General features: G+C 44.0%; 1 protein-coding gene across 1 annotated transcript in view; it reads left to right on the forward strand.

Moving 5' to 3' along the window:
- The first annotated feature begins 4,405 nt into the window (after positions 1 to 4,405).
- Positions 4,406 to 12,351, forward strand: part of LOC147440417 (uncharacterized) — a 39,499-nt gene continuing 31,553 nt past the window's right edge. The window contains exons 1-2 of the mRNA XM_086530154.1: positions 4,406 to 4,709; positions 4,842 to 5,018. Of these exons, the coding sequence (XP_086386280.1) occupies positions 4,564 to 4,709; positions 4,842 to 5,018 (323 nt within the window). The 5' untranslated portion in view covers positions 4,406 to 4,563. The remainder of the gene's footprint in view (positions 4,710 to 4,841; positions 5,019 to 12,351) is intronic.

Below are 12,351 nucleotides of genomic sequence, written 5' to 3' on the forward strand. Positions count from 1 at the left end.
TGGCGAAAACCCTAACAAGCACCATATGGATCTAAACGAGGATCCCCGATCTTGCCTACACAACGCTAGTGAAGATAGCTTGAATGCTTCTCACATGCCTAGAGACATTTTACATAGCTAAACAGACAAATGCACCACGGATGTCCTTCCTCAAAAATAGCAAGGGTTCATGTTATGATCACTTAGCACAAGTGACATATGAAATTCTTTATGTGTTCTATGTCGGAGTCATGTTCCTACCCTCCTCTTTCATGCAAGCCTTTGAAGAGGCCTTTTACACTGGGTTTTTTACATTGAGAACATGATTACTAGCGCTTGTGTTGAAGAAGCTCAATGCCAAATTTGTAGGTTACTTAGCCATTCAGTTTACAGAACCTTATCACAAATGAGATCATGCTAAAAAAAGACAAGAAGCTCTACATCAAGTATCAAGAAGCCTTGGAACAATTTTAAAGAAGGAGCTCACCATTTGAGTGCAAGTCACGAGACGACATGACCTAGGAGGGTAAGAATGTTAACAACAAAGATAACAAATACAACCTAACGGAAGATCAATAAGCATTTTTTATAATACTCCATGTAATGTTTCACTAATTTATGATATCATCAATTTGCACCCAACTTATGTAATTTTGATTATTTTGGATGTAATTATGAGGCATTGTAATTAAGTCAAGGCTACAAGCTTCCAAATTGTAATGCTCATTTTTTGATGTAAATTTTGTACCAAGTGTGAGTCACTTATGGCCATATACCAAAATTTAAAACTTTGACCCGTGTACAAAGGTCACTTTTGTAACCTTTTTGGATAAGTTTTTTCAATGAGAAAACGGTATTGAGTGTATGACGCTGTGTCTGTGTATCTCTATCTACTCTTTATTCCCTCAACAATTGTCGCATTTTGATTCTGATTGCTTCTACACGTTGTCAGGTGAAGGCTCTTCAAGTAGATGTAAGTCTTTAGCACTATTTCATAAGTTTGTTGACGAGCACCTACAAACTAGTTGATGCTATATCTTGAGCTTTTGGTATTAGATTGACGAGCCGTTAGCTGCATAGGATAGCTCTCTTCATTCCTAAGCTGTAGGGTTTTTTAAATGATGATTTTGAGCTATCAAAATTAGTGTTAGAGTCTAATATTGTTTTTCCATTTGCTCATTGTTTGGATGACTTGAGACCATATGATTGGCGTCCTAGTCCTCTTAATCATTCATATGAGTTTGGATGTAATTATGAGCCATTGATAATCAAGTCGAGGCTACAAGCTGCCAGATTGTAATGCTCATTTTTTAATGTCAATTTTGTACCAAGCTCGACTTATGTAATTTTGCTTATTTTGGATGTAATTACGAGCCATTGTTAATTAAGACGAGGCAACAAGCTTCCAAATTGTAATGCTCATTTTTTTATGTCAATTTTGTGCCAAGTGTGAGCCACTTATGGCTGTATACCAAAATTTCAAACTTTGACCCATTTCTAAAGGTCACTTTTGTAACCTTTTTGGATAAGTTTTTTTAATGAGAAAACTGTATTGAGGGTACGATGCTATGCTTGTGTATCTGTGAGTTATATCTACTCTTTACTCCCTCAACAATTGTTGCATTTCAATTCGGATTGCTTCTACAAGTTGCCAAGTGAAGGCTCTTCAAGTAGGCGTAAGTCTTTCGCACTATTTCATAAGTTTGTTCATAGGGCCTACAAGCTGTTTGATCATGTTATATCTTGAGCTTTAGGTATTAGATTGACGAACCGTTAGCTACATAGGATAGCTCTCTTCATTCCTAAGCTGTAGGGTTTTTTAAATGATGATTTTGATCTATCAAAATTAGAGGTAGAGTCTAATATTTTTTTAGCAGGTGCTCATTGTTTGGATGAATTGAGACCATAAGATTGGCCATCCTAGTCCTCTTAATCATTCCTATAAATTTGGTTGCATTTAGATAATGTTTGGCCATTGAAATGGTAGAGATTGACTAGCAGTATGAGATTAGCCTTTGGTGATTTGGGACCAACTAAGTGAGAGTATTAGATGGTAGCTTGCATTGATATTGTTTTCCAGGGATCTAACACATCCTTGTTGCCTGCATGCCCTAACTGGGTCTACTATGTCCCTCATATTGAAAATTAATATGAGGTTCTCGTTAATCCTACAAGAAGATTAGAATAGGTTGGGAAGCCGTTTAACAACACTATATTCTTTAGTACACTTTTCACAACCACATTAGCGTGTGTCCCCATAGGTTTAAAAGGTGAGAACTTGCTCTCCCCCCCCCGGCTCCCCTCCTCTCTCTCTCTCTCTCTCTCTCTCTCTCTCTCTCTCTCTCTCTCTCTCTCTCAAACCAGAAAATCTAAAATTGCATTTAACTAGTAGATAAGTTGCTCAGTAGGGGGGGTGATCCAACCATCCCCCTAAAAGTGTTGTGGTCCTTCATCTTGTCAAAGGAAAGCCCATAATATATTTGAATGCTAATTTGTCATTGCATACTATCTTTTAGTGTATTGCTTGTAGAAAGCAATCCATTTTCTGGAGGTCCTTCCAAACTCTTTCTAGATACACTTTTGAGGGCTCTATGGGGAGGATCTTGAAGCTTTGAATGCTCAACTATCAACGCTTTTATTTGAAGAGCTAAAAAAAACCTAGGTTTAGTATTATCCCACCTACAAAATATGAAATTACCTAGTATTTGTTAATTTGAAGGCGAGAAAACCTACAAAATCTAGAGAAATTTAGTGTAAATCTTTTTGTTGATTTTTTTCTAGAAAGGTTTATTGGCATTGCCTCCTTGTAAGTAATGATATAGGTGTGGTGCCTAACAAATCTTGTACACATTTTTTAGGATTTCTTTTAGGCTATTTTTAAGGCTTTGTAAAAATATAGCTTATCTCTCTCTCTCTCTCTCTCTCTCTCTCTCTCTCTCTCTCTCTCACATATGCTCTGCCAATCAAAGCAGTCAAGAGTAGCTTTCTAAAAACTTTCCGAATTCCTCACTTCATAGCCTTCTCTTGACTGTACTTCCCGAGGTCTTCTTTCTTCGTGCTCCCTACACCCTTAGCATTCTTCAACTGATCCTTAATGTTGGCCCAACCTCCCTCTGTAGAGCATCAGCCACCAACACCTCTTTGAGCTCCCTCTCAACCGATGCACGGGTTGCTCCTCGAAGCCCTTCATTCGCTGTGCCCGACCAGCTTGCCCTCCCTTTGCACTACTCAAGCTGCCCCTCTCTATTTCTCTATGGTTCTTACACGTTGGCCACCCTTCTCCAGGTGCAAGCTGCAGTCTCTCTATTTCTCTCTAGTAGCTTCTCCCCCTCGCGAGCTCGTCGTGCAGCCTCACCTCCTAGCTAGTTATCATGAGCTCCCTTCACATCTTACAGGTTGACCACCCCTTCTCCAGATGCTCTCTATTTCTGAATCCATCTCCTTCTTCTCTTCTTTTCTGGCAAGCTCGTGGCTTTGATCTCTCTCTCTCTCTCTCTCTCTCTCTCTCTAACAAAGCAGGATGTGCCGCCATCTGCACGTTAGGGTCGGCCTTATTTTGAGCATTGTTTCTAGTATAAGTTTCCTAGTTAAAAAGGAAGATAATAGGTTATGTTTTGGTTGGACGTTAATCTTCAAGGTCAAAGCTTGGACATCATCGCTTGGACATCAGCTATGCCATTTAAATAGCCCCTCAAATTTAAATGTAGGCTCCCGCTCGAATCGTGAGGCCATTGGAGAGTGCAAACAAATTCAAAGACGTGTACTCCCCCCGCCCTCCTCACGGTCGGCTTTTCAACCCATGACCTCCGCTTTGAGAGCCTGATGCCTTAACCAAGCGCCTGCGTGAGTTTCATTGATCCCATAGCCATTTCACATGTATATAAGGTAAACCAGCATAGGAAAAAGTTAAACTCGGATCATCCGATGGGCCAAGACATTGCGAGAAATGTGCGCTACTTGTCTACCGTCGATCCCACCTCTCTATCTTCATTGGAGACCCTAGTGCTGAGGCTTTCCTCAAGACTAAAGAACACGAGGTCTTCAATGAAGACCTCGTCATGGGATACATGGCGATCACCTACGTGCGCAAAACACGAGGTAGGCTCGGCTGTCCGATTTTATATGGACGTGTCCGAGTTTACTTTTGCTGTCTTAGTTTACTTTTCCCCGTAGGAGTTATGTTGTGTAGTTTATTTCTCGCCTTGGTGACAATGAAATGCACGCGCGTGCGTGGTTAGCTCACCAAGCTGTTATGGCCGAGGTTGTGGGTTTAGACAACGGAGAGGGCGTTGACTTGAGGTTTTCGCTGGACGTCGATCTTCCTCGAGATTCCCGAGTGCCATGCCCGCCGTCCATCCCATGATGGGGCCTTCATTGAAGACCCCCTGCCCTTTAGTCACGTGGTGAGGCTTTAGCGCTGCTGAGAATGTCTTTGTTTTGATGATAATGATAATGGTAATCCACTGCTAACTCTAACGAGGATGACTGTCCTCCCATTGGAGCAAAGTGCGCTGCAAGATACGCGACAGCTAATCTGTCGAGTACGGCGATTGAGGCCATTTCGTCAATGAAGCTCACCCGCAAATGATCGCCATGGCCAGCTTGTGGAGCACTGCATTCTCATCAATCCCCACTCTTAGCAACTCAGTGCGCTTTACCAGTTTTGCTCCTTCCATCTCCTTCTGCATTCTTTTACCTTGCCGTCTCCCTCAGCCCTCATACATAGTCAGGTAGCTCATTGCAAAGCTCGCATTTTTTCTGTCAGTAAATGCTTGGGAAAGAAAGTCCAATCAGGTTCTAGCTCTTTCTTTTCCGACATATGTAAATTCTCTGAATCTATGCTTTTTTGTGTCTCCGAGTAGATGCCTGAAAGCCAATGTGGATACTACATTTGTAGAGTCGCTTGCAGGCATTGATGCTAGCTTCACCGAGACAAAGAAAGCAGCTGCAGATGTTGGGAGAGGTTCCGACCTGGTGGCATTCTACTCAGATCACTACGAGGTGCCTGTAAATGTAGAAAAGGAGGCTTCACTTGATAAGTACTTACCTCTCTCTTCGTTGTGTATGAAAGCTATATTTTGTCAAGTTTGTGTTAAGGGCATTTTGCAAATGTACACCCCCATTTAGTTTTTCTGCCTGTGTAAGTGCAAGTAGCCCACGATTTTTGTAATTAGATTTAACAGGGCCATAGTTTATGGACTACGAGTTACATGTTAAGAGGTGCAACAGAAAAAGAGAGAGAGAGAGAGAGAGAGAGAGAGAGAGAGAGAGAGAGAGAGAGAGAGATGAAAAGTTGGCGAGCCCAAATTTAGAGAGAGAGATAGATGGATGAAAAGTTGGCAAGCCCAAATTCTAATAACTGTAGATGGCAATCTCTGCGAAAGAAACAAGATAAAGGTCATTGAGATCCCTAAGCCACATATATAGTGACTATCTTTAGATGCACTGGCTCCAAAGATTGGCATCCCTTTCAGTATTACTTTATTACTGCTTCGCAAAGGTATAACTCCCGAGGGTCCGACGCTCTCTGAGATTTTGCGCCTAGATGCTCTTTGAATAGTGGCCTCCTGGGAACTTATAAATGTACAAGGGATGCCCAAGAGCAGAGCCCCACAAGCACCAGTTGTAAAAGCTCTCATCCCCAAAGCTTCTGCGCTCGCGTAAATCTGCCAACAGCTATTGACACAAATCGCAGAAATCCGTATAGCAGTGCCACGTGGCATGTCAACGCAATTTGCAGAAATCAGCGAAGCTTTTGCACTTTTTAGGTTTTAAGCCCCTCAGTCGGTGCTCCATAAGTTGGTAGAGGTTAGGTTTCTATTTTATAACCCTAACCCTTTCTTTTAGGCCCCTCGGCTACACTTTCTAGGTTTAGTTTCTCTATTTGCCAGTGTCCACGTTTTGGAAAGTCACTTTGAAGGACTAGATTGAGCTGTGTTGTTGTGTTTTGCCGAAAGAGATTCGACAGTAATGTCTGCTATAGAAGTCTAACTCCATTCAGAGACCTATGGGACATGCCAAGCAAGGTTTCGGTATGCATGCTGGCTCATTGACCTATCCTACGGATAAGGCAGTGTCCACCTCAATGGGGCAAGACTCTTCAAAAGAACCAAGGAAACCGGATAAAAGTTCATCAATAAATCCCAAAAAAGTCAAGGAATTAGCTGATAGTGCATCCGAGGCTTCTAATGAAGCAAGGGAATCTACTGATGGTTCATCAAAGAAATCCAAAGATTCAGATTGAGGTGCCAATGGACAGGGGAGGCCAATGGGGCTACCAACAGGTCACAAGGCATAGGAAAAGAATAGAAAGGTAAGCTAGGTCCACTGGATAATTTGGTCAAGGACACTTTTTGGCTCTCGATGCAAAGTGGATGGGGGAGGAGAACATGCAAATTTTTTCAGTTTTGAGTTGTACCTAAGCTTTTGGATTATCAGTAGTGTCTATGAATAATAAAGAAATACCGAAAGGGGTGCCGGTCTTTGGGGCCAGTGCATCTAAGGACGGAACTCAGACGTTTCGTGTTGACTCTCTCTCTCTCTCTCTCTCTCTCTCTCTCTCTCTCTCTCTCTCTCTCTCTCTCTCTCTCTTCAAGTTGAGCGATTTTGCATTTTCTGTTTGTGTGTCGCGATTGATTTCTCGCTTGGAGTGTCCAAGCCTGTAACACACACACACACACACACACACACACACACATTGTGCGTCGCCACTCTCCCTACTCATTGCCCGTGTGGTTGCCCCTCCCTAGTCGCTGGCATCTTGCATGGGCAATTTCCTCCGGCTATCAACACTTGGCCTATTTGAATGTTATTCCCAGCCTTTCAATCACCAAGATAACAACTATAGTGTGCATCGGCAGTTGCCGGATGGCAGTCCGAACGCAGCTCGCTGAGGCAACTCTCTGTTAAAGTTTTGGCATCTCAAGTGAACTGCCCAATGTGATCCCATTATTTAGTTTGGCTTTTAGGTATTTATTTTACTTATTTGTCAAAGTCTTGGGTAGGGGAATTTACTGGGGCTACTACATAAGCAACCCCTTGCCTCAATTGTATACACATTCAATTATTCATTGCCAAGATTGATTGGTTCAGGAGACTCTCTCTCTCTCTCTCTCTCTCTCTCTCTCTCTCTCTCTCTCTCTCTCGCGTGCTCACTCCCCTTGGTCTCTATGCTTTTGCATCATCGACTTTGACATGGTATCAGAGCTTGGTGTAGTTCGGTGATCGAAGAAGCCCTTGGCGTGGAGGAGCAGCCCCCAAAGAAGAGAAGAAGAGTATCTTGTCGCTGCGGCAACACTCTATCACCCTCTACTCGCTGCATTCTAAAACGCAGCCAACAGCGGTGCCGTTTTTTTCCCCTCTGTTGCAAGCGTTTTGAAACGTTGCCTTGCAGCAGATTTGCATCCATGGCCTCCCGTCAAGTGGTGCTCTTGCGACAACGTTTTGAAACGCTGTATTGACAGCGCCTAGGCAACTCAAAGGCAGCATGCGACCCACCCGCCTCAGACAGCGTTTTGAAGCGCCATCCGATTTCTCCCCCCTGTTACAGCATTTTGAAACGCCGATTGGTGGCCCAACCTCCCCCCCCCTTCCCTTCTCCTTGATGTGGCAACGTTTCAAAACGCTATCCCTAGGAGTCTTTGGGGTTGGACGACTAGAGCGAGGAGATTTGGCTAGAGAGGGCTCGTGCCAAGCCTTAAGGAGCAACTTGGAAGAGGCTTGGAGATCTAATTGGACGGGGAGTGCTAAGCTTGGAGTGGCCAATTGGTGGGAGTTTTGAGCGGTTTCGAGCTCCAAAGAGGGATAGCGGTTTGTGTGGAGAAGCTTGGGAGCAGCAAACGAGTGGAGTGGCTTGGATCATTTGCGGCTTGGTTTGTACGACCATTTTTTTAGGTGTGAAGGTACCCGATTACGAGATCTTGCAACTTCAATATGTCCCTCCCTTGCCCGAGCGCCCACGACGACATCGACCGAAACCGACCAAAAGCTATGGATAACGGATCGTCAATCATCCATTTAGCGGCCTATGCACCGGCATGGTTCTCAAGGAACTCAACAAATTGTTTGGCTTGAGTTTGTGAAGTCAAAAGCAAATGGAGGAGTTCGCTAGAGGACAGTGGCAAAGGTCGGTTGGACAAGGATGGCAATACCAGTACTCAGTTAGCTGCCTTGGTACCCACGAGGTACGATCACAGCTGTCATGAATGTGACTTGACGCTTTGTTTGGCTCTAGAGTTTGAAGCCAACGTTAAAAGCAAGAACTCAAAGGAAGACAAGGATAAAGGCAAGCTAGACAAAGATTACGGTAATAAAGATTTGACAGAGGAGATCGGCATGGAACACGTGGCGGTGGCCACAGCGGTCTCGACGTGAGATTTCTAGGCAAATGACAGGTGTCACCACTAGCTTCAGCCAGAGAGAGGCTTGTGAGTGGCAGAGAGGGGCAAACAATGCTCCCTATAATTAATTTGGACCCTTTTGTTGGAGCTCAAGTTATTGGTGTTTGGATCCGTAGGTTGGAGTTCAACGCACATGCATCTGACAGGGAACCGATCAAACGTCTAAAACACTATGGATGGGCGCGCCAATTCATTGTTGTTGGTCGGATTATGGATAGGATGTGTTCCAACAGTTCATTATCTTGGAGTTTTATATTTTGGACGTGATGTGTTCATAGTTCACGAATAGGGATCCAATAGTCCAAGGCCTTCTATTGGGTTGTCCATGGTAGCTTCTTCATCAACTTGGTCTCACTATTGATGTCCACTATGAGCTGCAAAGAGGGTGTTAAAGTTTTGGCATCTCAAGTGAACTGCCCAATGTGATTCCATTATTTAGTTTGGCTAATAGGTATTTATTTTACTTGTACGTCAAAGTCTTGGGTAGGGCAATTTACTGGGATTGCTATATAAGCAACCCCTTGCCTCCATTGTATACACATTCAATTATTCATTGCCAAGGTTGATTGGTTCAAGAGACTCTCTCTCTCTCTCTCTCTCGTGCTCACTCCCCTTGGTCTCTACGCTTCCGCATCGTCGACTTTGACACTGTCTTGGGCGACTGGCTTTGATACTAGTATCAATATATCATAAGTGATCATTGATCCTAAGTATTACACGTTGTAGAGACTCAACACACCCACATCCACACCCACCCACGCACACTTTTTTAGTAATGTCACCTCCCCCCCCCCCCCCCCCCCACACACACACACACACACTTTTTTTTTTGTAAATCTGCTTTGATTAATTTACAAGTGGGAAACCTCAAAGCGTGGAAAACCCACCAAAAGCAAGGGATACAAAAGACAGAGCACTATGAGGCTCCGAAGGCTAGAAACAGTCAAAGTAAATCCTGTAGGCATCAAGAGTGATGTCAACAGCTTCATAGGCAAAATGTAGCGCTTGACCAAGAGATAATTTGAAATAGGGAAAGGGGTCAACAAAAGTGCCCTGGAATATCAAGGAGTTCCTATGATGCCAAATGGTCCACATAGTCCAAAATCTGACCCAGGTGAAGAAGACCGCAAACTGAGATTGTGGTGACCGAAGCACCCTCCAAAAAGCCAAAAGCGTCTGTGAAAAGAAAACGTAGTCGAAGAGCAGTCGACACTTGCCGAATGAAGGCTCTGGAGTGACGACAACACCACAGCAAGTGTGGCACGGTCTCCTCAGCTTCAAGGCATCTGGGGCAACGGGAAGGCGCAATATGCCGAGCATGCAACACACTGTCAACAAGTAGAGCTCCCACCAAGCCTTGCCACAAGAAAACACGTTCCTTCAAAGGCAGATGACTTTGCCAAATGCGAGACAATGCGTGTTGCCACCACAAGGATGACTCGGAAAGCGACCACAGCTGATTACCCCGATGCACAATCCATCCATCAGACTGAAGAATGGCATAGACACTGGCGCTGAGATGCAATCCAATTTAGTAGTAGCCAGATTCCAATCAGAGAAGCGAGAGTCTTCATCCAGAGGAGGAATGGGCGAATGAGCAGCAAGCATGTTTTGAATCTCCCGCCAGAGAGGAGAATAGTGAAGACCTAGCCAGAAGCGGGAGACGGCATCAACAAAAGAAAGAACATAACCCGAGTCATCAACCACCTGATGCACCTGACAGATTCCTTTTTGGGAAAGAAAATACGCTTGGTAAGGAGACCGTTGAACCAAAGTCGAAGCAAAAACCCTGCTCCAATGCAGACTCTCCAAGCGAAGAGAGTTACCCCCAGAGGATTGTCGCCCATCCCAAGCCAAATGCGAAGTGACAACCTTCCAATCAACAATTAGAGAAGAAGTAAAGGGACATCCAGGAATGTGTTCTTCAAGCTTCCCAAAAACAACATCCGAATAAGTCAGAAATAACCAAAAGAAGGAGTGACAATGTGCGCACATAAGTGTGTGACCATGAGAGCCCAGGGTTGCTGCTGCTCCACCAAAACTGGCAACAACATAGCTTTCCGAGCCAGAAGATGACGTCTCAAGTCCAAAATATTCAACCCTCCAAGCCGCTTGGGAGAACACAGCTTGTCCATAGATAGAAGCCGAATGCCCCTCTTGGTAGACGAGGTCCGCCAAAAATGTTCTAAAATATTGGACATGAGAGACTGTAAGCTCAACCGAGGCCAGGATAACAAAAGCAAGTAAAACTGCACATAAGCCACAAGGATGCATTGGACAATCCTGAGACGCACATGAAGTGGCCACGTGGACAATTTCCAATAGTTCAACTTGGAATGTAGACGTTGAAGCACCCAATCCGTTTTCTTCATAGCCGATACATTCCAACCCAGCGGATAACCCAAATGGCGAACCAGAACATGGGGAGGAACAATCTCCCCAGGCCACAATATCTTATGCCAGTCACACTCTTTTAGAGGCAATAGCTTGGATTTGCAAAAGTTAACTTTGAGACGTGCTACCAATCCAAACAAGTGAAGAGTATGCATAATCTGTTGTACATCATCATAGTTATTACGAGGCATGAACAAAGAGTCATCCGCATAGGCCTGACCAGCAAACTGTCGACCAAAAGGTAAAGTAAGGCCAAATAGCCTACCAGTGGAGGTCAAGGAATCCAAATACATAAACAAGGGATGAGTAGCGATCGCATAAAGCAAAGCACTCAGAGGGCAGCCCTGCCGTACCGACCGTCCCAAAGGCCAAGATTCTGTGAGAGAACCATCCAGCAAGCTTGCAGAAGTACTGTTTGCATACAAGAAACGCACGACACGCGATAGCCTAGACCCAAAGCCCAAATGTCGCATGGTATTTGCAATGTAATCCCAAAGAACAATATCAAATGCCTTTTCAATGTCAACCTGCATGACTAATACATCCTGTCGAGTATATTTTGCATATTCCATACCAATAATGACATTTGTGAGGTTATCAGTAATTTGACGTCGCAGAATGAAGCCGTATTGAGATTGATGCAAGCCTTCATGCAGAAAGTATTTGAGTCGTTTAGCAAGCATTTTTGCCATTAATTTATATACCACAGGCATAAGTGTAATAGGCCGCCAATGTGAAAATTCTTCACACAATGCATGCTTAGGGATCAGCTTGAGCAAACCTTCTTTCCAAGAGGAGGGTAGTTCCTGTTGTTCCCAAGCTGTATTCATCATGAATAACAGAGGCAACTTCAAATAATCCCAGAAAGACGAGAAGAATTCCACAGAGAGACCATCCCAACCGGGAGCTCTCCATCGACCTAAATCAAGCAAGCTGGCATACAATTCTGACTCAGTGAAAACAGCTTCCAAGTCTTGAGCCTGCCGCGACAAGAGAATGGAAGTAACATGCGATAGAAACATGTGACGCGCTTGGCGAGCTTCTCTCGTGGGATAAGAAGGGGCCTAAAAAATCTTGCCATAATGAGAGCGTAGGGCTAGTGCTAGCTCTCGAAAAGTGGAGGTCCACTCCCCTGACGGTAATTTAACTCTCCGTATAGCTTGAGACTGCCTCGAGTGATGCAAATGCCGAAAGAATTATTTAGAAGCACATCCTTTATCTGCAAAAGCCTGTTGACAAGCTCGAGTCTGCCATTTGGCCAATTTCCTCTCATCATTGTGCCTTAATATTGCACGAGCAGAAAACAACTCGGTCATTTGAGCATCAGTAAGAGAAGAATGATTAGCCAAGTGCATTAATCGGCTACAAGCATCCTTTGCCTGGTTAACCTGTTCCCTTAATTGTGACAAATAATCCCTGTCATAATCTTGTATAACTGATTGAACACGCTTAACAAAACAAAACCATGCTATGTCCATGTCAATATACATTTGGGAGAGCAAAGGCGGGATGATATTCACAATCATAGTGCGAAAAGGCTCATGCTTAAGATAAGCATTATTGACATGCAGAAGTCTTT

The sequence above is a fragment of the Adiantum capillus-veneris genome, chromosome 15, assembly GCF_014529385.1.
Source record: "Adiantum capillus-veneris isolate H3 chromosome 15, ASM1452938v2, whole genome shotgun sequence".
Classification (NCBI taxonomy): Eukaryota; Viridiplantae; Streptophyta; class Polypodiopsida; order Polypodiales; family Pteridaceae; genus Adiantum; species Adiantum capillus-veneris.